General features: G+C 43.3%; 1 protein-coding gene across 1 annotated transcript; it reads left to right on the top strand.

The window, feature by feature from the left end:
* The first annotated feature begins 17309 nt into the window (after positions 1–17309).
* Positions 17310–21805, top strand: YARS2 (tyrosyl-tRNA synthetase 2). The gene is made up of 5 exons (XM_068142158.1): positions 17310–18122; positions 19027–19194; positions 20026–20181; positions 20475–20645; positions 21094–21805. Exons 1-5 carry the CDS (start codon positions 17320–17322, stop codon positions 21251–21253), a joined length of 1458 nt encoding a protein of 485 aa, XP_067998259.1. The 5' UTR covers positions 17310–17319; the 3' UTR covers positions 21254–21805.
* The last annotated feature ends 443 nt before the right edge of the window (positions 21806–22248 follow it).

Here is a 22248-nt window from a genome sequence, read left to right as displayed (position 1 = left end):
GAGAAATCAAGGCATCCCTGTGCATTCATGCTTGTAAAGGAAGTGGCCTGAGGCAGGGCAATGCTCTGCTCCTGCCAGCCCCAGCCCAGGTCCTCGCTGTTACTGGGATCCACCTACTGGGTTTGCTCGAAGCCAACCCAGTGGAGCAGAGAGCGCAGGGCATTGATCTCTGCCTGGGAAGTGCCACCAGGGAGTGCGTGGTGACTCATCTGGCACTGTCTCTGCTACTCTACCAGGCAGGCTGAAGGCTTATCAGGAGGGGCGATAGTTTTCAGTAGAGTTATTGATGAAAGGATCCAGCCTTGCTGCTGGGCCCTTGAGCCTGTTGCTGCCTTACCTGGCATGGTAACAAGCACAAGAGCATGGCTGCAGCAAAGCCAGACTCTGCTGTGCCCTGTCTCCCCAGGAGTCACTTCGCACAGGAGAGACAGCTTCAGGGGCTGCTCTCTGCTGAGACACAGGATGGCTTGCAAACTGACACTACATGTGATGAGCGCCCAAGGGGACAAAAGAGGCACCCCCAAGCCTGTGGTGAGCCTGGGCTGCAGCAGTCCCTCCAAAGCACACCAGACAGAATGGGAAGAGTGATGACCCTCAGCTTTCACCTGCCACTTTTAGCACTTAATCCCGCAAATTTTTTCATACTTGTTGGGCATACACACTCCCACACTGCCACTGAAGAGTGGCAAATATTATTGCCTTTGCCCTGGAAGGGAAGGCATGGTGATTTCTCTTATAAACCAAATCTCTATAGTGTCAGGTAAGAGACTGTCATTTCAGAAACCCTGAAAAGGTTCCAGTTAATAGTTACAAGCAAAGACTTGCACATAAAAACAAATCAAAAGGACCAGAGAAGCACAGAAGTCCCCAGTGACCTCAGAAGTAACACACCCCAAGGGTTGGAAAGCCCCAGTTAAACCTTTGCATCTAACAGAGAGCACATGCCAGTGTGTCCCTCCATGCTAGCATGACAGGACCAGCCAATCTTTCTTTCACAGATGGTGCTATAAATATTTAGGCCCAACGTAGAAAATAAAACAAAACAGGACTTAATGCTTCCAGAGCACTGGTAGGAGGGACAGTACAGTCCAGGTCCTCTATGAGTGAGTCTTTCTCATGAATTTGTAGCATAACACTGCTGGGAACAATTAACCAGAATCCTTGTCTAGAGGTAACAGCATGCACCTTATTAAATCCTTTAGTTAACAAAGTACAATTAACACCACCCTTCTTTGAATGACTCATCTTTTCTTCAGCAGGGTGGACCCATTTGTTGCTTTCCTAATCACTTTTCCAGGAATTTTGCAAAAGCACATATAGCCACATAAAGCAGTTTCAGTCAATGTGAACTGGACTCAAGAGCATTTTGACACGAAGTTTAATAGCCTTGACATAACAGAATCAAACTATTAAAGGCATTTAGGGCGTGGATGTAACATGAAATATATCTAGAAAATAAAATGTGACAGGCTACCACATAACAAAAGTAGGAGTGTTGTTCTGGACCTCATAGGGCCTCTGATTCTGATAAGACAGTGTCCAAGTAAAACAAGAAGAATTATGACAATGAAATCAATGTTTACTAGTCATAAGTTAAGAGCTATGTCTGCAGTTTCATGTGCAAATGCCCCTGTTCCCACTGTGAAAACTATCATTAAACAAATAGGAAAAGGAAAAGATGTGTTCAGCCTAATGGAGTAAATGCACTTACTCCTTTGTGTTATTTAACCCCTCTGATAGGTGAAACTCCTCTGTGACAGCTTGACAGTCCTGTCAGATGGTACTGAGCACGAGACTGTGGGGAATGAGAAAAAATTGTTTGGGCCAGAGGTGCTACTGTTGGAACATGCTTCTGTTTCCTACAAAGCAAGCACATAGAAATGAAGAGAGGAAGGAATTAAGCCAGGAAGAGATACTTTTTAAGTACTTCAGTACTACTGAAGAAGTAACAGCATTTTAACTACAAACTCTCTTCTGCATACCAGCAACTAAGCTACTAAAGGCAAGAATTTAGTGCCCTGTAGCCACTCTGTAAAAGCCATTTTGCCCAAGGAAACCAACATGGGGTTAAAAAGAGAGAGTGAGATAGCAGAAATTGGAAAATGGACCTCTCATGATGGGTGCCTTTTAGCTCAAGTGAAGACAACCTGGCTGCATTGTGGCAGCCTGAAGACCCAGAAGAAATCAATCTGGCAGCCCTGAGCTCCTCAGTGACTCCCCAGATCACAGTAGCTTATGGCCTCACACAGAGTATGGAGGTGGCCCAACCAGAACACTCCAGTGGTAGGAATGCTATCAATATTCTTCCACATTAACAAGGAAAAGCTTTCACTGTGAGGGTGACAGAACACTGCAACAGGCTGCCCAGAGAGGCTGTGGAGTCTCCTCTGGAGAGATTCAAAACCCACCGGGATGAATTCCTGGGTGACCTGTTCTAGGTTCTGTTGGTGGGATTTTCGGTTTTGGGGTTTTTTTTTTTTGCTTATTGCCTTTTTTTTTGACAAATGTGGGTTTGGTTTGGCTCTGTGCTCTTTTCAGTTTTCTGTTGTGCCATGTGTATTGTCATTTCAAATTCAGCTGACAGACAAAACGCCCATTAGCTAAGCATACCATGACTGGGTAACCCACATAGACTTTGTGGAGAAGGGTCCCCAGTCCCTGTGGAGGAGAGCTTAGGGGAAAAGGAAGGAGAAAGGGTGGAGACTGGGGAGGTGAGTGTTCCTCTTTCCCAAGCTGGGGCAGTTCTACTTAAGCCCAAAACCATGGAAAGGGACCGTCAAATAGAGAGGTAGTGGGAAGGGCATGGCTACCCAGCACAAATGCTATAATGTCTTCATTTTGATAAAGACAAAAGATAAATCAATAACATTTCAGATGCCAGGAAATCTGTCAACAAAAAAAAAAGAAGGGGGGGGGGGGGGGGGGGCGGAGGCAAGAAGGAAATAGTAGAAGGCTGCCTCATTAGCACTTCACAAAGATGAGAGCAGAGCTCAAAGCTGGGCCCTTCACCATCACACCTGTGAGGAATGCATTTATTGTTCTTAAAGAATATTCCTCATGGAGGTCATCCACACAGATGATCTGGGGAGATGCAAAGTGATGAAATGAAAACCTCACGTTCCATTAAGATATTTGCCTCTGAAGTTGTTTTCTCTGTGCCTCAGCCTGAACTGCATTTCTGTATTTACGCCAAGTAGCTTTTCCTGTGTCATATACCTTTGGGTTTAGCCAGACAAAGGGGAAGTAATAAATTTGGGCATTTAGAACAAGGGAATAAAATGCAGAGGTTTTATGTTGCTATCCCATCAGCCTGAGAAGACATATGAGATCTTGGCTCAAGCAACGATCAAGAAACACATTGATCAGCATTAATTCCTCTTAAGTGCTCTCTTGAGAAACAGCTTCTCTTATCTTAGCCCTAAAGTTCCTTGCAAACTTTTGCTTTAATCCCAGCAGAGGAATGGCTATGCTTTCAGTAGTAGTGAAAAATTGTTTGCAGAGACAACAAGCCTATTGTAACTGAAATGACAGATGGAATGGCTAACCTCAAAGGGAGGAAATTCACAGAACTCAAATTTTCCCATTTTAATCATTTTTGTGTATCTGTCACTCCAGCAATTCATCCACATTACCACTGTGGGGTCACAACAGGTTCAAGGCATGCTCACACCAATACCTGAACAAGGGGTTTTGTGCTATAAAATATTTCCTCTCTGGATTCCTCCAGTGGAGGAAACACTTGCTGCACAAACAGTGCTTCTAAAACTTCTGGGAGATTAAGGCTTTTTATATGCAGCTAAAAACCAGATTCACCTAGCTTTGAAATACTTAATCAAAAAGGTTTTTTTCCACTACAAGCTAGACTCTGCCTCTTCTGGTTGAAACATTTGGAAGTCTGCAAGTTGGAACCACAGCCAAAATTTTAGCCAGATAGGTGTGAGCAGGTGTGGAGTGAGAAGTGCAACTGTGATTTGCATTATGTGAGTGTTACTACCACTGTGCCAGAGCAAACTTGATAGAAGGTGCCTTGGCAGTATCAAATGAGAGAGAGAGAGTGTGCTGCCAGACTGTATTCCCAGAATACTTCCACTTCTCATGGCCCAGCACAGGGTAGTTTGAAAGGCTAAAAAGAGCAGGCTGAGGCTTTCGACAATTCTGTATGCAAATATAGACATACTGAAAACCTCTGTCTTGGAAACCTCTCTACAAAAACTGAGCAAGCCCTCCTTAGCTGGGGGCAGCCCATTGTCTCTGTTTACTTCAATAGGAAACTGTTTCCAAAGTTGGTCTACATTTTTTTTTGCAAAGAACAGACTTGGAGGTCGAGGCTTTCAGCACTGTCTCTGCCCTCCTGTTAAAATCTCATTCCTACATAACCTGTCCAAGGAGATCCATACTTTTAATAAAGAACAGCTTACAAGAGCTTCACTAAGGTCTGTGTGGAAAAAAGTGACTGTGGTTTGCATGGGGAACTGTACTTATTTGAAAGTCAACTTGATTGTCAATATTTAAAACTGATATATATGTAATTTGCCATTTTTGCTGTACTTGAGAAACAGTAATGGGACCCGACCCCCCCCCCCTCCTCCCCTTTCCCCCAGGCTAATTTAATATGGTTTTGTGAACAAAACATCTGCTTCACATCTCCAAGCAAATGAGTTTAAAGTCTTTTACAGATTGGATTACATTAACCTTTCTAATTATTTTTCTCCTGAGAAAGCACTTCCAGATTTCTCCTGACAAAACATATTATTTCACTCTTGAAGTGTATTTACCACCACCAATTAAAACCAAAATGGAGCAAACACACACGCTCCTGTAAGATAGGCAGCCCAGCAGCAGAACTGTGAATGCTGGAGAACTTCATGGCTCCATACAGCCTTGGACTGCCTGTAACTACGGCTGATAACAGATTCCGTCCAGCACACTGTGTGCTAGCTACAGATTAACCAAAATAACCAAAGCCCTTGAAGGTAAGGTCTGACTCTAGGAATGTGTTTAGTCCTCTCAATTAAGAAGTTTACCTTAAAAGCAGATGCTTGATTTACTCCAGCAGAGCACTGTCTGTGCATTCCAGAGTGGCAGAGGATCACTATTTATCACTAAAACAATGCCAGGAACATCCCCCAAATCTTTAAATGATTGAAAACAGATCTTGTGTGCTCCCTTTCTCCCCTTACCACAAAATGTATACAATTGGTTTATGTTACTCTGCAGAGCCACTAAGACACTGGATTATGTCTTCCTATGATAAAGAGTGACACGTATATTGGGAATTCAGCATGTTCACAGAAGTGAAATGAACTGAAGCAACAGTGGAGTGAGTCACCCAGTGGCTGCTCCCTTTGAAGGGCTATGTAAATACGAGATGGCAAAGTAGAAAGGATCACCATTCCTCTGATTCTGTCAGTGCCATTCACACACCACTTCAATTTTTAGCTCGAAAGATACAGAGGAGAAAATTCCTTCATAATGGCCACATTAAACTGAGGAACAATGGAAAATTGCTGATTTGAGTCTAGGAGAGGACACAGAGAATTGTTTTGAACGGGGCACAATAGTACTAAAATCTGTTTCAGCTTGGTATAATTATAAAGAGCCATTCATATGCTGACCTTACATCAAAGAGCAATTTACTTTGAGTAATAGGAGATAATTCACCCTAACAGATGCAATTAGAAATTAAATGCAACATGTGCCAGGCTTTCTATGAAGGCTAGATGGGAAAGTGCAGACTTTTGAATTCATACTTTGTAGGAACTGCTTAATAACACAGCTGGTAAAGATTAATCATCCATCATAGGGCAACAGATCAGGTAATATTAAACAACCAAGCAAAAATTAAGCTGCTCAGCACAAAGGAAACTCATTATAAACACAGTGGAAATTATATGTGCTAAATTAATTCTGGGTATACCTTCACTAGTAAGAGAGATTAACAAAACAGAAGGGAAAAAAATAAACAAAAAACATTAAAAATGCACTTGGGCTTCTGTTTCTTTGGCATGCCATAAAGACAGGCTGAAGCTCTGTCCCAGACAGAGATGGCCACCCAGCCACTCAGGACCTCAGCTCTAGAGCAAAACCCCTCTTACTCCCCAGCTGCACATCTGGAACAGCAGGATTAACAGGAGAGATGGACAGCAAGAGCAAGCTGGAGCCTATAGCCCACCCCCTCAGCAGGACCACAGGGGACACCATGATGGGAAGATTTAGGGTGGCCACATTCCAGCACAACTGAGCACTTGCTCAGGTGCAGAAGCCTCCAGCAAGCCCTGAGGGGTCCTGGATGAACCAGTAGAAACAGCTTGGGCAACAATAATCTCCTAAACATCCACGAGCACAATCAGCTCCTGCGTCCACAAGTAGCATGGTGGCTCTCCAGAGGTCCTGGACCTGAGCTGCTGCTGCTGCTTTTCACACATTATGGGTAGTCAGGTGAAACAATGTCTCCATTTCTCCAGCAGAACCCTCCACACCTTTTTCCCACCCCAAAGTGCCGAGTGGCAAGTCAGCTGTTTTTTCTCCCCAGTATTTGCACATAGTTGTCACAATACTTTAGGTAAGCATTAAAAATCATAAGAACCATGCTACTTTGTTTGGGCAGCAAACAAAATGATAAATAATCTGAAGGGAAGATGCTGATGTGGAGACCTCTTAGTAAGCTGGAAAGAGCAAGTGGAATACAAATGAGTAAAAAAAATGTTCAAGTGCAGTCTTAAAAAGCTTCCTGCAAAACAGCAGTGACTTATCTGCTTCCAATAAAAGAAATGAAGTACAAATGTCACTCTGATAAAACATCTGTATCATATAGCACACAGAGAACAGGCAGGATTCATGGCTAATGACTGCCTACCTTTCTAAGTATGTGTTTTGTGCCTGTAGCTGCTGCATTGTGTCATCAGCTGGTGGGTCACTGAAGTTTTTGCAATTGATTTGCAGCCCTGTAATTCTGATTGCATTTAATGGATTTACCACTTACTTTCGAATGGCTGCATTTCCATCCTTTTTATCCTGATCATTTATCAATGTATGCTTTGATTCTGCTTTGCTATCTGGCCTCCAATTAATGTTGAAGTTTGGTTTCAAGAGCAAAGCAGGGGGTGGATCATTTTTTGCCCTGAGACATAAATCTGCTCTTACCTAGGCAGTCAGTCAAGGGACTAGCATGATCAAAAAGGTTTTCAATGTTCACTTTTATTTTCCTCATAGGACAGTAGCCACATAAAGGAAATACAATTGTGATATAAGGCTGAAGAGATCCTCGTCAGAGCAAGACCATCTTTCTTAACTCTCTCAGGTAAAGTAACTTTCTCTGAATTATCTTTTCCAAGCTGGTTTTCCTTACCCCATTTGACTCTCACAGGCTTTTCCCATTTCTTATCTCTGACCTTGTTTCTTTCCAGGATTTGTCCTAAATTTAATCTGAAACAGTATTTTATGGAGGGCATGCTGCTCTGAACACCTGCATTTCTTGTAGTTCAAAAGAGAGGCTTTTCTGAGGCTGTTGTGACCAGAGGTATGGGTTGGAGAACTCCTAAGTACCAAAAGCAATTAGTCACAGTAAGTAGAAAGGTGGTCTTAGAACATTTATCAGTCCCTTGTAAATACCTCAACATATTTGGAAGGTATGGAACAGTTACTCTAGATTATCAAGCTTTCTGAAGCTCTTGAAGGAGCATTGTTGCACGTGAGCTGTGGGTGCTAAATGCAGACAGGTTTTTGGTTCCATTTGCTTTTTCTTTTCAAGTTTGCTTCTGAATTGTTCTTCCTCTGTACTTATATTCATTTGACCAAACAGATGCCAGCAGGCCATAATCCAGCTCTTTGGAAGACAGATAGCAAAGAGCCCTGCTGCACTGATTTCAGACATCTGGGGAAGTGCCAAACAATGGGGTTAATCTCCCTGTGTTCTGCTCTTCCTCCCTCGCATGAGTCTCAGTGTGTCTTTAAAATGGTTATGAGGTTGCATTTATCTATCTGTAGCGTGTATTGATTTTCATACACACCTTTAAAAAAGCCCCACTTTCATATATATGTGTACAGATGTAACCTAAAAGGTTACATAGTAATCATGGTTATAGATAACAAGTGTTAAAAATGATCCACTGGCTGTGAATAACCACAGTATCAAAGGCACACATGCAAGAGGCTCCTTTAGCTACCACTGCTAATGAAATTGCTGTTTATAGAAAATATATTTATGTTCATGTGCTCATGATAAATAATGAAAAATTAATTCCTCAGGGTTATTTGAGGTTCACACACACACAAATATTAAAGTGCTTACACAGCTGCATCACTCCTATTTGGCAGTCAGGAGTTATCCTGGGCTCTGAAGCAGCTTGTTTTGTTTGACATTACAGTTAAGCAACGTAAATGGATAACAATACCTCAGAGTAGACTCTAATGCTAAGATACACATCTTAGTGAGGAACTGTCACCCTTCTTACTTGCAGGAATAATGCAGCAGTTGTGGATGGGGATATACAGGGCTTTCAGCATGGTTTTCATATTACTGGAGTTCCACAGAAACAGAAATTGTCCATTGCTAGATTTGTTTCAACAGGTTAAGGAAATCTTCGTCTCTCCCTTACACAAAGTGATGAGTGAGCAGCTTCAATTTCCATGGACATCTCCCAGCCTGCAGCTGCTGCTTGTTGAAATGGCAAAGGAAAGGTAAATAATAGGTCAAACCCCACCACTTTACAGCCCTGCAAACAGGTGAGGCCATGACCATACTTTCATCTGATAATGAGAGCAAGCATTATGCTGATAAAACACTCTTCAGCAGCCATTGCCTGCAGGAGTTGAGTCCTTGCATTGATGAGACACACTATGGCTTGGATTGAATCACCATGGAGATTTCGGGCTGCTCTTCAGTCTCTGCTGTTTTGATCTGGCCAGCATAACTTCACAGCTGAAACAAGGCTTCTGGGATGCCAGACACTTCACCCAGACACTCCCTGCAGCTCACAGCCAACAAATCCCACTGTTTCTTAAAAACATCACAGTTCTGGGCTATCAGTTGTCACCAGTATGACACGGATTTTCTGACATGTCCTTGAAGTGTTGTTAACCCCAGCTACAATGAAGATCATCCTGTGCCTTCAGGCAGGCAAGAAATGGTTGCGTCTTAGGGCCAGGAGTGAGATTTTGGAGCAGGCTTGCACCAAGAGCTGCAGAGAAAAGTGAGTGCTTTTCAGGCAACCCAGAAAATAAAATACACCCTTCTGAGACACCCAGAATCCCTAGACAGCCTGTGTTTTGCTGATGGAATTACCTTGCCTACATCTGCCTCAAAGTGCCACATTCAGGCTGTCCAGCATTTTGGGGAAGTCCTAGGAGAAGGAACAAGCAAGGGAATGAGAACCATTTCCCATCCAACAGACCTCATGCAGGGACTGAGCTCCACAAGGTTTATCAAGGGGTGGGCTCAGATCAGGGAGTGCCATCAGGAGCAGCATAAGATGGAGTTGAAAATGGGACTTGGCAGGAGCTCCCCTGTAATGCATTCAGGACAAGTACACAGGGCTGAATTGAAACAGAGTCCTGGATCTGATAAAAGGCTGATATCTCTCCTCTGTGATACCAAGAGGCTCCCACACCTCACATGAGATGAACAGGAAAGCCATTCTGCCCCTGTACTCAGCACTGGTTAAGCCACACCTTGAGTACCGGGTTCAGTTCTGGGACCCTCAGTTTAAGAAAGATGTTGAGTTGCTCAAACATGCCCAGAGAAGGGCAACAAAGCTGGTGAAGGGTTTGGAGCACAAGCCCCATGAGGAGAGGCTGAGGGAGCTGGGATCATTTAGCCTGGAGGAGAGGAGGTTCAAGGGAGACCTTATTGCTCTCTACAACTACCTGAAGGGAGGTTGTAGACAGGTGGGGGTTGGTCTCTTCTCCCAGGCAACCAGCACCAGAACATGAGGACACAGTCTCAAGCTGCACCAGGGGAGGTTTAGGCTGGATGTTAGGAAGAAATTCTTCCTAGAAAGAGTGATTGCCCATTGGAATGGGCTGCATTGGACTTGATGATCTCAAAGGTCTTATCCAACCTGGTTAATTCTGTATGAAGGATGGTGTCTCTTCCAACCTTGGTGATACTGTGATACTTGTCACAATGTCTCTTTCTCAGTGATTCTTTCTGTAAACAAGTGTGAGATTTCCAAGCCAGCTTGAACTTTCTTTTTCTCTCTGCATTTACTAACATGAAACAACCACAGTAGAGAAGATTCACTCTTCATCTGTCTGTTCTTTATTCAATTTTTCTTGTGATTCATAAGAAGTGATTCTCACTTTCCAACCTGCCCCTCTTCCTGAGGGCTTCCTGGTCAGAGTTGATTGATAAGGGAATGCATTTTCCAGATACACTTTATTGCTTCCTCCTTTCCTTCCTTATTGCTGAAAAGGAAGCACTGATGGGGAGGAAATGGTCTGTAAATGAGGCACAAAACCAGAGATTTATTGAGTGAGAGCAGACTCAAGGGGCCTCCAGGTAAAAATAGTGTAATTAGCATAACATCATATGACTAAACAGCTCCTGCTACACCACCACCATTTGTGCACCCATCCCAGTGCCAGGTGCAAGACACTCACCAGCAAGATACTACACAGAGGAGCTCAGCCCCAGTAAAGAGGCCCAGCCGGCAACCATGGATGATATTGTAGTAGTCATCAATCATTGCCCTACCTAACCGGGGGGCCACCAGGCCCCCCGGCCTTTGTTGTCACCACCACCATCACCCAGTGTGCACCATGGGCACTCACCAGAGATGAGAGGAGGATCCTCCAGCCCAGAAGGGCTCAGCTTGGGGCTTCTGCCTTTCCTGGGGGGGATTAAATAGGGGAGTGGGTGGGGAGGGCCAAGTGGCCACACCTGGGGTGGGAGGAGGCTCCAACAGAGCCCAGGTGCTCTGGGATATGAGAGGGAAAAGGTGGAAAATGGGGCAGGTGAGGGACTTTTAGGGTGTCAGCTAATGATAGGACTAGGGGAAATGGGGAAAAAAAATAAATGTGTAGATTCAGATTGGATGTTAGGAAGAAATTCTTCCCCATGAGGGTGGTGAGACACTGGAACAGGTTGCCCAGGGAGGTGGTAGAAACCTTTTCAAGGCCAGGCTGGGTGTGGCTCTGGGCAATCTATCCAGTGTGAGGCGTCCCTGCCCATGGCTGGGTGGTTGGAACCGGATGATCCTTGAGGTCCCCTCAAACCCCAATAATTCTATGATTCTAAAACAATTTTGCAGTTTAGGCTGGATGTTAGGAAGAAATTCTTCACAGAAAGACTGATTTGCCCTTGGAATGGGCTGCCCAGGGAGGTGGTGGATTCACCGACCCTGGAAGTGTTTAAAATAAGACTGGATGAGGCACTTAGTGCCATGGCTTAGTTGATTAGATGGTGTTGGGTGATAAGTTGGACTCAATGATCTTGAAGATCTTTTCCAACCTGGTTAATTCTGTGATCTATTCCATCTATTCCATCCAAGTGACAGATTAAAAACTTCCTCCCAGATGGCAACTAAATCCCACAAGGATGGGGTTTAGGATGTCCCCAGTTCATAACTTTTGCCTTTTGTTGTTTGGCTTTTTTTTTTTTTCAATCTGGTGGAAATTTAAGCACTACTGCAAGCATCTTCAGTACATAGCACTTCATTTTGCTGGAAGGATAGACAAAACAGGTCACTGATAACAGTTTTTCCATTCCTGAGCTTTTTGACATAAACACACAGATGTGCAATGGGAATTTAAAGTATTTCTTAAGCCTTGGCTGATAACAGTGGTTAGGCATTGCACCTCTACCAAAAAAACCCCCAACAAACAACCCCTCCTGCCTTGTGCAAACCACTCATCTACTTCCTGGACTATTATTGCAAAAACACTGACACATCTTTCCAAAGAAAAACGAAACCTGCAAAGATACACTTACATTCCTTAGCATCATTGCTGTCATTCAGCAATCTAGACTCTGGTTGTCCATCATTTCCCTCTATTTCTTCATGTTCTGTGTCCACTTCTAGCAACAACTGCTTCATTTCATATTTTAACTATAAATGCATTTGGGCACAGATCACCTTTATTTTCCCTGTGTAACTGGGCCTTGTAACAAAGCATTTCTGCCAAGGAAAGGAAGAGGTGGCTTCCTCTTAGTGCATCTTGCTTTTGAAACAATGGGGTTTTTTTCTTACAAACCTAACAGAGACACTAATTTTCAGCTTAATCTTCTCCTTTTGAACTCCATTCAGCCCTCATTCATGATGTCTGATGGATTAGATACAACAGCACCTTGGTACGTAGCAAATCTCTGAATGTGATTAGATTAGAGCATCCTGAAATGCCTATGGGAGCTGGTATCATGTCCTCAACATCAACCATTCACTAGCCACTTATTTTTCTGTGTTGTCTATATCAATTTCAAACAACAGGGAGCTTAACATAGATCCCTAAGGGATTCCAGTTGGCAATTCAGTCTTCCATTGTGGAAAAAAAATGAACATTTTTCTCTGCCTTTTATCAGTATTTGCAGTTTGCCTTATCATGTATATGGAAAAGTCTGTGACAAGTTGGGGAAACTCCCACAGGCCTAGAAGATTTCAGCTAGAATCCCACTCTATAATTTCCCCTTATCATGTAGCAATGCACAGAGTATAAGTAGCCTGCACTAACCAGCAATTCTTGGGAAAAAAAGAGCAAGCATTTCCCTTCCAGGAGTGGAGCAGGAATACAAATGATTAGTTTTCAGACCACAAACCCATCAAATTAATAATCTGTGAATATCAATGACAGCTATTTATATATGTGATTCAGTATAAGGAAAATAGCTACCAATATGGAATGAAAGCAGACACTTATCTACATCAGGGAACATCGTATTTCATCACTTCCTTAAGTGGTCACCAGATTCCCTGCCCTTTGATTTAATTACATACTGAACACCTTAAATCAGAAACAGAAATGTGCAATACAACTGATGTTCTGTATCCATGTCAAGATACACATAAGCAAAACAAACTGCATGGCAAAAGAAGAAACATTATGGTGTGCACATGCAAATGCCAAGTGCTGCAAAATATTCCTGTGGAATATGGAGCCATGCTATTGATGCTTGAAGTTTGCTGAGTTTGAAAATTCATAGTTTGCTAACCACATTTTGAGGTGTAAAAGTAAAGAAGGGAAAAGAGAACTGGAGCAAGTAAGGAATAATTTGCCATCTGTATTATACCTTAGAGAAGATATTCTCATCCTCCCTCACCCAAGGTTTAATTGTGTCGAGTCAAAGCAGCGTGACATCTTCTGGTATCAGATAAACACAAGCTATGTTTCAGCAGGGTTTATTTGGTTGTTGCTATTTAAGGTCAATTAAAATGTATCTACTGATTCTCAGATCAACAAATGCAGAACAGATAGACAGAAGACTGGAGGAACACATGCAGAATTAAACATGCTGCTCTGGATACAGCTTGGAAAGCACTTCACTCCCACTGCCCCAAGCTCTATTGAAACACCTTGGTACAGTCTAGGAAGATTTTAGAGATTCCAGGAAGACCTTCTGGGTTGCTACTGGCAAGATAAGTAGAAATATTTCAGTAAGGCTTTCTGTGGCTACCTTTGAATGCTTAGACCCTTTCCTATTCTCTTCTATGCTTTTTTCCTTCAAATCCAATGATGCTAATGAGCATCAAAATTTAGGGATGAAAAGAGTGCTGCTACAGGAAAGAGTACACTAAAACTGGTCATTTGCAGAGAATTTACAATACAAAATACTGAGTGCTTCCACTAATTGCTTTTATTTTTCTGGAAGAATGGTACATGATGTGTAGTCTCACTCCATAACACTGTACTTTCAGGCTACCAGTCATATTCTGCTCCTCTCTTCCTCTTTTTAATTCTTCCTTCCCAGAAATTCATGCTGTTCTGTATAATCACAGTTGTCAGGGTAATATCCAAAACTCCAGAGATTAACAAAAGTGTGAAATTACCTTCTTCTTTTAACACCACAGAAAAATGTAGGTGGACAGAAATACTATCTCATCAATTATAATCAACACTGAAATCAGTTAGCCTTTTGCTAATACAGCCAATTATCTCTGAGAATGGCTAACATCAGAATTCACGTCTAACAGCTCACCCATTAACTGCTGAATGTAACTGGTGAAAGCTGAAAGGGAAAAGTACTAACCCACCCATTTCCTCAAAAATCCTGTCCCAAAGCTCACTTTCATTTCTTCAAGCACCAGCCAGCTTTTTAAATCTTATTTTATGTAAGCTGCCAGGAGCACAGCCTGCGGCTTCCGTGGCCACAGTAGGTAAGAAAGCTGATGCATGCAAACAATCTCCAAAACCAGAAGAGGCTTGAGGGATCATGCATGTTTTACCAGAAGGAACCTGCTGTTATCAGCTCTGAAGACAAAATTTGTTTATCAACCATCTAAGCAGTCTGCTTGAAGTTAATAGGGTTAGAGATACACCGCGACCCAGATGCCTTTTGAAAGCATGTGCCTCTGCCAAATACAGGTCCCTGCTTGTGTTAACTGCTAAATCCCATGGTCAGTATCATGCAGAGGGCAGATCAGTGAACTCTACTTCAAGCCTTAGAAAGTGTGAAACTTGAATTGTGAGAGGACAAGTGCACACATGTGTCAATGCCACCGGCCAGGCAAAGTGTTTGAAGTGATACAGGCTGCTGATGGGCCTGCAGAAGTAGCTGTATGTTGTTGGACACACACAGCAGTCTCAGCATGTGTACTGAGCAGATATGGCAGCCTCAACACCCAGCTCACAACAGGCAGAATTTAATCTCAAATATCCCGATAGAAGTTCACATCTCAAAAGTTATTTGCTCTTTCATGGATTCCTACCATAATCCTCTTCTTTATGTTGCTATTTATTTATGAAACCCCAAACTTGTGGGTATTTGAGAGAAGTATTTGCTAATACACTGACTTCACAATGGATGGTCTGATTCAAAATAAGCTATCCCATAAAGTGCTCAAAGGAAAGCTGGTATCATGGAAAGAAAAGACAGCAGCAGGCTGTTACAATTTTTCATGTAAAGTAACAGAACACACATCCATAGTAACTTCCCCATGTCCAAATAAATACTATGGTGGTTATAGTTACATGAGGCATTTGCCAAGTCCACAGTCAACTTCTTATGCTGGGTGTCATTTATTCTGTGTTATTTGAATGAGAAAACCAAACAAAGAAAACCCCCACCTTCTGAAAAGCTGTACCCTTGACTTATTTATTATTTTGACTTATTTAGATGTTAGTGAAAAAGTAACATCTAAATAAGAAATGTCTGAAAACACTTTCTCCATTACAGTAAGTGGGAAACCAGTCCTTGAAAGTAAGTGTAGAAAACAGAGCTATTACTGCTTTCCCTGTTTGCAAACAACACACATACTTTTAATAGCAAGAAAGGACAAAAAAGGATGGAAATGGACAATTTCCACCTGGCACTGCTTTTGATTCACTGCTTAATGCTGTTAGGATGCAGGAAAACAAGCATCAGCCATGCTGAAAAGTAAATAAAACTCCTCGATTACAGAGGGAGACTTTAATGAACTGAAGCAACCAGCTCTCTGGGAAATCCATGTGTACAAGGTACTCAGGTTCCTTCAGACTTCAGAAGAGGCAGGAGAAAAAGCCAGGAGAGGACTTACAGTGGCACAGCCATATGTTGCCAGTGCATTCTATTTCCTAAGATATTTTGCTTTTAACAGCAGCTGAGTTCCTTGTGTAACAGTTTTCATTGACTACTGAGTCACTTAAATACAGACATCAATTATTAGCAGCATAAAAGTCACAAATTATTGATCCAGAAAATCAGTTTAGTCTTCCTTGGCTTTTGCATGAAATCAGTTATGCACACGTGGAGCACATATTATGCCCTGGCAAACAGAGACAAACGCTGCAGTAGCACTGCAGGTGTGTTTCCTTGGTTAATAGCCCCAAGCGCAACCTTCGTGAATGCTACAAATACAGGCAAAATAGAGCATCTCAAGCTCCTCTACTGCCACCTCGTGGCTGACGCATGTATAACCTCACCGCGTCGTGGGGAGGAGAGGTGAAGCATCCTTCGCGCTGCGTAACAATCTGAGAGATGCTTGCATTAATAAAATTTTAAATTTAGTTACATTTAATGATGCTTTTCAATGGAATGAGTTTCTTTTCTGCAAGAAGAACGTGATTCAAACGCTAGGAGAAAACTTACGCAAGAAGTGAAAACTTTAAGTAACCAACCCAGTTGTGACATCAGTTGGGCAGTCCTCAGCCCAGCACTCTTGCTGGTGGGACACAAAAGACAATGTTGCCACTAGTGAGTAACTTCATAATTAATCCAATTATGGATTAATGGGGAATTATTTTAATAGCTTCCAAGGCCCCTGAGTGATTTGAAATTCAATTGATACAGAGACAATTGCAGTTTACAGGAAATGGTACCTTCTTTTGAGAATTGGATCCCACAATACTGTAGTGGTTGAATTTGATTATGTCCACATGTGCTTGAGAATAAGAAAAGGACCCAGCACAGAAGGAGAAAACATAGGTGAGGATATGCCTACAACTGGGCCTGGCATTACTTGCTGATTAGAGAACCATGTGCGTGCCTGCCACTTTCCAGAGGGCCCTTTCATAGAAGCCTTTTACATTTACCTCAATTTCACATAGCAGATCCCTGAACTCTCCAAACAGTTTCCATTAAACCATCAAGATGCTTATATATCTGCACTGGCAAGCAGAGGGAGTTTCAGCTTTCATATATGTTTTTATATTCTGAAAACAGAATGCTTTCCACCCTTCTTTCAGCATTAGCACCATCCAGAATCCAAAATGAGTGAGGTTCAAGAATTTAGAACAAATCAACTGGAAAAACAATATTATTGTTCTTCTTATTAGCTCTTATTAGTTCTTATTATTAATTTCTGTTCTAGTTTGTGTTATTGATCCAAGTATACTGTCATGCAAATAATTATCCTTTCATGGCTATGCTATTTATCACATGGACAGCTAAGCCTTTGCTACCAGTTGTCAGGTTTGGGGTGGGGTGTGCAAATACTTGCAGAACACCTGCAAAAATAATTTGCTCACAAGACTAAGATAAATTGCTCCATGATTTATAGGAAAATGATCACACACAAAGGTTGATGATTTATAGTAAACAGTGTAAGCACCGTGGTCTTCCCTATCACTTCTCTCTGTGACCCCCACCACTTCAGGAGCCAGAGGCGGGGCTGGGAGCTCCGCCCCGGCAGCGCAGTCCAGCCCGGCCCTGCTGCCACCACCCCGCCCCAATCCCAGAATCCCCCGGGCAAGATGGCGGCGCCCATGCTGCAGCGGAGGTGCGGTCGGGCAGTGGGGCTATGGGGCGGCCTGTGCGGTGCCCCCCCGCCGCTCCCGCTCCGGCGGCGCGTCCACGAACAGGCGCGGCGGGCCCGGGGCGCCGGTGGGCTACTGGCGGCACAATGTGAGCGCGGCCTCTTCCAGGAGGTGTTCCCGGCGCAGGCCGCAGAGGAACAGTTGCCGGAGCTGCTGGAGCCGGACCGTCCGCCCCTCACTGCCTACTGCGGTTTCGACCCCACGGCCGACTCGCTGCACGTCGGGCACCTCTTGGCCGTCATGGGACTCCTCCACTTCCAGCGCGCCGGCCACAATGTCATCGCAGTGGTGGGCGGGGCCACGGCGCGCCTCGGGGACCCCAGCGGGAGGGAGCGCGCGCGGGAGCCGCTGTCGGCGGAGCGGGTGCGGGCGCACGCGCGGGCTCTGCGGGCCGGCCTGGAGCGGCTGTTCGATAACCACCGGGAGCTGTTCTGGCCGGCGGGCGCCGGGCGGCTGGGGGAGGCCTCGCTGCTGGACAACGCCAGCTGGCTGGGCCGGCAGCCGCTGCTCGACTTCCTCAGCGGGGCTGGCGGGCGGCTTCGAATGGGCACGCTGCTCAGCCGGCAGAGCTGCCAGGCGCGGCTGCGGAGCCCCGAGGGCATGAGCCTGGCCGAGTTTCTCTATCCGGCGCTGCAGGCTTACGACTTCCTCCACCTGCACCAGCACCACGGTTGCCGCATCCAGCTGGGAGGCGCCGACCAGATGGGCAACATCATGTCAGGCTACGAGCTCGTTACTAAGTACGCCGGGGCCAGGTGGGGCGGGCTCTGACCCAGGGGGTCTGTCCCGCAGGCTGTGCGCAGCGTCAGGATCTGACGGCGGGCAGCTTCATCTCGACAGTCCCAAAAGCACCAGGAGTAAAAGTCGCCCGTCGGGCACTTGCCCTTACACATAACAGATTTGAGAATGGCCAGGCTGCGTGCCTGGCGCATACATACATTTTGGCCATGGATTTGCGCCTTTTCCATAAACAATGCCTTTTTAACGAAAATCCTTGGTTTAGCGAACGTGTTTGCCCAAGAACTGCAATCAGATATGTTGAAACGTGGGACAAACCAGACCAGTCTGTTGGCAAATGCATTCTGGTGTAATCACACTGAAGTAGAGGCGGTTGTGGTGTAGCAGTATACATTGCCTTCCTTGGAGATGAGACACGGTGGCGATGTGCTTTTGCCTCTCCACCAACTTTGATATGAGTCTTAACAAAATTTGCCAATTCAGTACCATTGAGTATACACCAGTGCTTCTGCTTGAGTAAGTGCTTGACTATTACAAGACACTAGAGATTCAAGACAGAAAAAAGCCTTCCAAGTGTCCCAGCTGCACAAGCAGCTTAATGCTCAGAGCAGAAGGCAAAAGGTACAGATCACTTGAATTTGGTAGTGCTGTTGCTCATGACACTACTTACTTATGTTTTGGTGTACACACATAAAAAAATACTTGAGTTCAAGGTTTGGGTTTTTTCCCTAAAGCACTCTTTACAAAACAGTGCTCTGGCATCTTTTGCCCCTCACCACCCGTTATATTGAAGTGCTTTATTTCAAAGATCCAATGTCACACATTGCTTATGTTTTAGTCAACCTTACCAGAATCTGGTACTTTCACAATCTGTTTATTTTTAACATGGTGACTTCTCTTGCTCAGGATGACAGGAACGGATGTTTTTGGAATTACTGTACCGCTTATTACCAATACTACTGGAGATAAGTTGGGAAAGACTGCTGGCAATGCAGTTTGGCTAAACAGAGATAAGACTTCTCCGTTTGAACTGTATCAGTTTTTTGTCAGACAACAAGATAACATAGTTGAAAAGTAAGTAGTTTTGCTTTTGCTTTTTCTCATTGTTTATAAAACCTGATCCTAACTGTTCTCTGTAACTGTTTCATTTGGAAGTGTGCAACACAAGCTCTGTAGAGAAGTATATGATAATTGTAACTAAGTTCATTAAATAAACAGGCATGACTGGTTCCTAAGTATACAGGATAGTGGAATGTGTTTCCATATGCTAGCAGATGCATCATGAGATTAGAATGTGGATGAGCAGACAGGTAAAGCATAATGCCTTTTTTTTCTACTGGTGGGGTAACTTCATCTTTGGAGGAGTGTTAGTTTCAGCTCACCTCTGGACAAACATACCATCTATTTCTACTCATGTAGTGTATCTCACACAATTAAGCATTAGTAAAAGTGTGTGAGGGGAGGAGTGCTTGTTATGTAAATGACCAATGCTACTAACATGGTGAAGCCTTTAGGCTGTTTGTTCTTTGCATCTACCTCACATGGAAATATTGGTGGATCCTTCTGACAACTGTAGATAAGAATGATTGGCATCATTCTGATTCTACTTAATGTTTGAGAGCTTCCTTGAAGTTACATGTTCGTATATATAATACAAGCTTCATAAAAGTGTCTGACAGTTTTCTTATATCTGAAGGCATTACCCTAGGCAAAATACTAAATAAAATGTGTTGTCCTGGTAAGCTGAAGCATGTGGGCTAAAACAGAGTTGTTTGAAAGGGCAGAGTGTAATGTGGAGTTCTTATATTGAATCATTTTGGTGCAGTTAATGAAGCTTGAATCACAAAGACAGGAAATCTGTAGTGATGCCTGTATAGGTAAATTATCTTTTTCCCCTGTTCATAGATACCTGAAACTCTTCACCTTCCTTCCTCTTGAGGAGATTGACCACATTATGGAAATGCATGCTAAAGAACCTGAAAAATGGGCCCCTCAGAAACGACTTGCTGCAGAAGTAACCAAGCTTGTTCATGGAAGAGAGGGGCTAGAATCTGCCAAGAGGTGAAGTTTTCCTTGTTCAGTGGTAATGACCTATAGCTTTTCAGGAAATATTTTTGTGTAGTTGCTCAGCTGTTAAAAGAGAAAAATGTTGTAATTCTGTAGACTTCAAAAATACATTAACAATACCCCAAAAATTGTGGTGCAGTGGGTCATGACAAAAATTCAGGGTATACTCTTAAACACTTCTCTAATTAAGTGGATGCACAGAAGCTGGGGAAAGTCTGATCAGCTGAGTAGTGCTTTGTATGGAGACATGACCAGCACTGTGTTCTCAATCATCTTTGTTCTCACAGGTGTACTAAAGCCCTTTACTACAGCAGTGTGGAGGCGCTGGAAGCTATGTCTGACCAAGAGTTACAGGAACTTTTTAAACAAGCTCCTTCAGCTGAACTGCTGCTTGAACCTGGAATGAGCGTTCTTGACTTGTGTCGCAAAGCAAATGCCATTCTAGATGGACCTAGTGGGTATGTTATCACCGGTGCTCTTCAGTAATACTTCACACAAACAGGTTGTAGTGGTGTGTTTTCAGAAGTTAAACTATTAGGACAGACAAATCAAGTAGAAACAGGCCAGTGATCTAGATTAAAAAAGAGGAGAGCATTCCATTTTGAGGTAAAAGTTTAAGATAACAAAGTCCCAGGTACCTTAGCTGTAAAATCTTCACCTGAAAGAGGGACAGTCTCAGGCAACCCCCTAAGTGTCCTTATACCTCTCAGAAGAATTGGAGTGGTAGAGTCTAACATTAACTTCAAGTCATTCTTTGCCTGGACTAAAAGTAAATGTTAAGAGAATTAAAATGTATTCAATTATGGATCCAACCTAAAAACCCCTTATTTGAACTTTTAAGTATTTAATGACAATGAAAAGTTGCTTCTTGCAATTACAAGTTGTTGGTTTTGGTTTCTTTTTAAGGTACCAGAAAATCACAAATGGTGGAGTTTCAATAAACGGGATTCGAGTAACTAATCCTGAGGCTGTTCTTGTTCTTGGGCAGCATATTCTCAAGAATGGAGTGTCACTGCTTAGGGTTGGAAAGAAAAATTACTACATTATAAAATGGCTGCAGTTGTGACAGCAGAATGTCTCCCTGAAAATGATGCATCGTTTTGACTCAGCTGCTCAGAGGCATACTTGATGTTTCTATACTGTGCACTACAAGGTAGCTCACAGACTGCCCAGTACCACAGTGTCATTCTCAAAACACACCAACAGAGTTCAAATAAAGGCAGCTAAGTTATACCTCTGAAGAGAATTGTAGATACTCTGCCTTTTCAAAGCATCATTTGTAAGAGGATATGCACAAGAAGATGAAAGGATTAATTTCCAAGCCTGAAGATGGAGATGCCTTTCCCCTCTTTTAAGCTGCTGTGTTATAGAACAGTGGCCCTATGCTCTACACCATAACCTACTGCAAGATGGGCAAAAGCATCCACAAACCCAGTACTCCTTACAGAGCATGTATGCTGCTGTCCAGTTTGACTTCATTCTAACAGAAGAAACCTGCCTGAGTGGGTAAGGACAATAACTTGAGATCAAATTTTTTGTTGTTTTTTTTATTCAACAAAGTTTAATTTGAAGGAAGCTGAAGATTCACAATAAACAAGTAAAATGCTTAAGCTCTTAATATGCAAGCTTCTGTTGTTGTGTTGTCTGTGTGGAGGCATGTTGCATAAAGGTTTTCCAAGCTTCATGTGTTATCTACAGAGAAAAGGCCCTTTGTGAAACACGAAAGTATAGAGCCTTTCAAAGCTTAAATCAGCCTGATGAATTCCTTTTATGTATTCTGTGTGCTTAGTGTGACCAAAGTATGGGTTGCATTCTTCTTCTTCCGTGCTGTGAATTACATGGATGCATCAAAGGCATATCCAGACCCTAGTTTCTGCGGGCTCTGTAGTCAGCTGCAAGATAGCACATTATACCAGAAGATTTGAAGCATGTACATGAAAGCATTTTGGTTTTTATTAAAGTGCCTAAGAGTTGTGGGTGAGTAACAGCACATGGGTATCTGCACTGGGAAATGTGAGGGGACCTATAGTGCTTTTGCAGTTAAAAATGTCAGACCCTACA

This window comes from Melanerpes formicivorus, unplaced genomic scaffold (genome assembly GCF_026170545.1).
Source record: "Melanerpes formicivorus ecotype bairdi unplaced genomic scaffold, bMelFor1.0.p_v2 SCAF_8, whole genome shotgun sequence".
Classification (NCBI taxonomy): domain Eukaryota; kingdom Metazoa; phylum Chordata; class Aves; order Piciformes; family Picidae; genus Melanerpes; species Melanerpes formicivorus.
The sequence above is the reverse complement of the archived record's forward strand: the minus strand, read 5'-3'. Positions and strand labels throughout refer to the sequence as shown.

Coding starts and splice junctions, on each gene's coding strand:
- YARS2 (XM_068142158.1), top strand. CDS start 17,320: ATGGCGGCGCCCATGCTGCAGCGGAGGTGCGGTCGGGCAGTGGGGCTA. Junction 18,123..19,026: donor GGCTACGAGCTCGTTACTAA/GTACGCCGGGGC, acceptor TCTCTTGCTCAG/GATGACAGGAACGGATGTTT. Junction 20,182..20,474: donor GGGCTAGAATCTGCCAAGAG/GTGAAGTTTTCC, acceptor TTGTTCTCACAG/GTGTACTAAAGCCCTTTACT.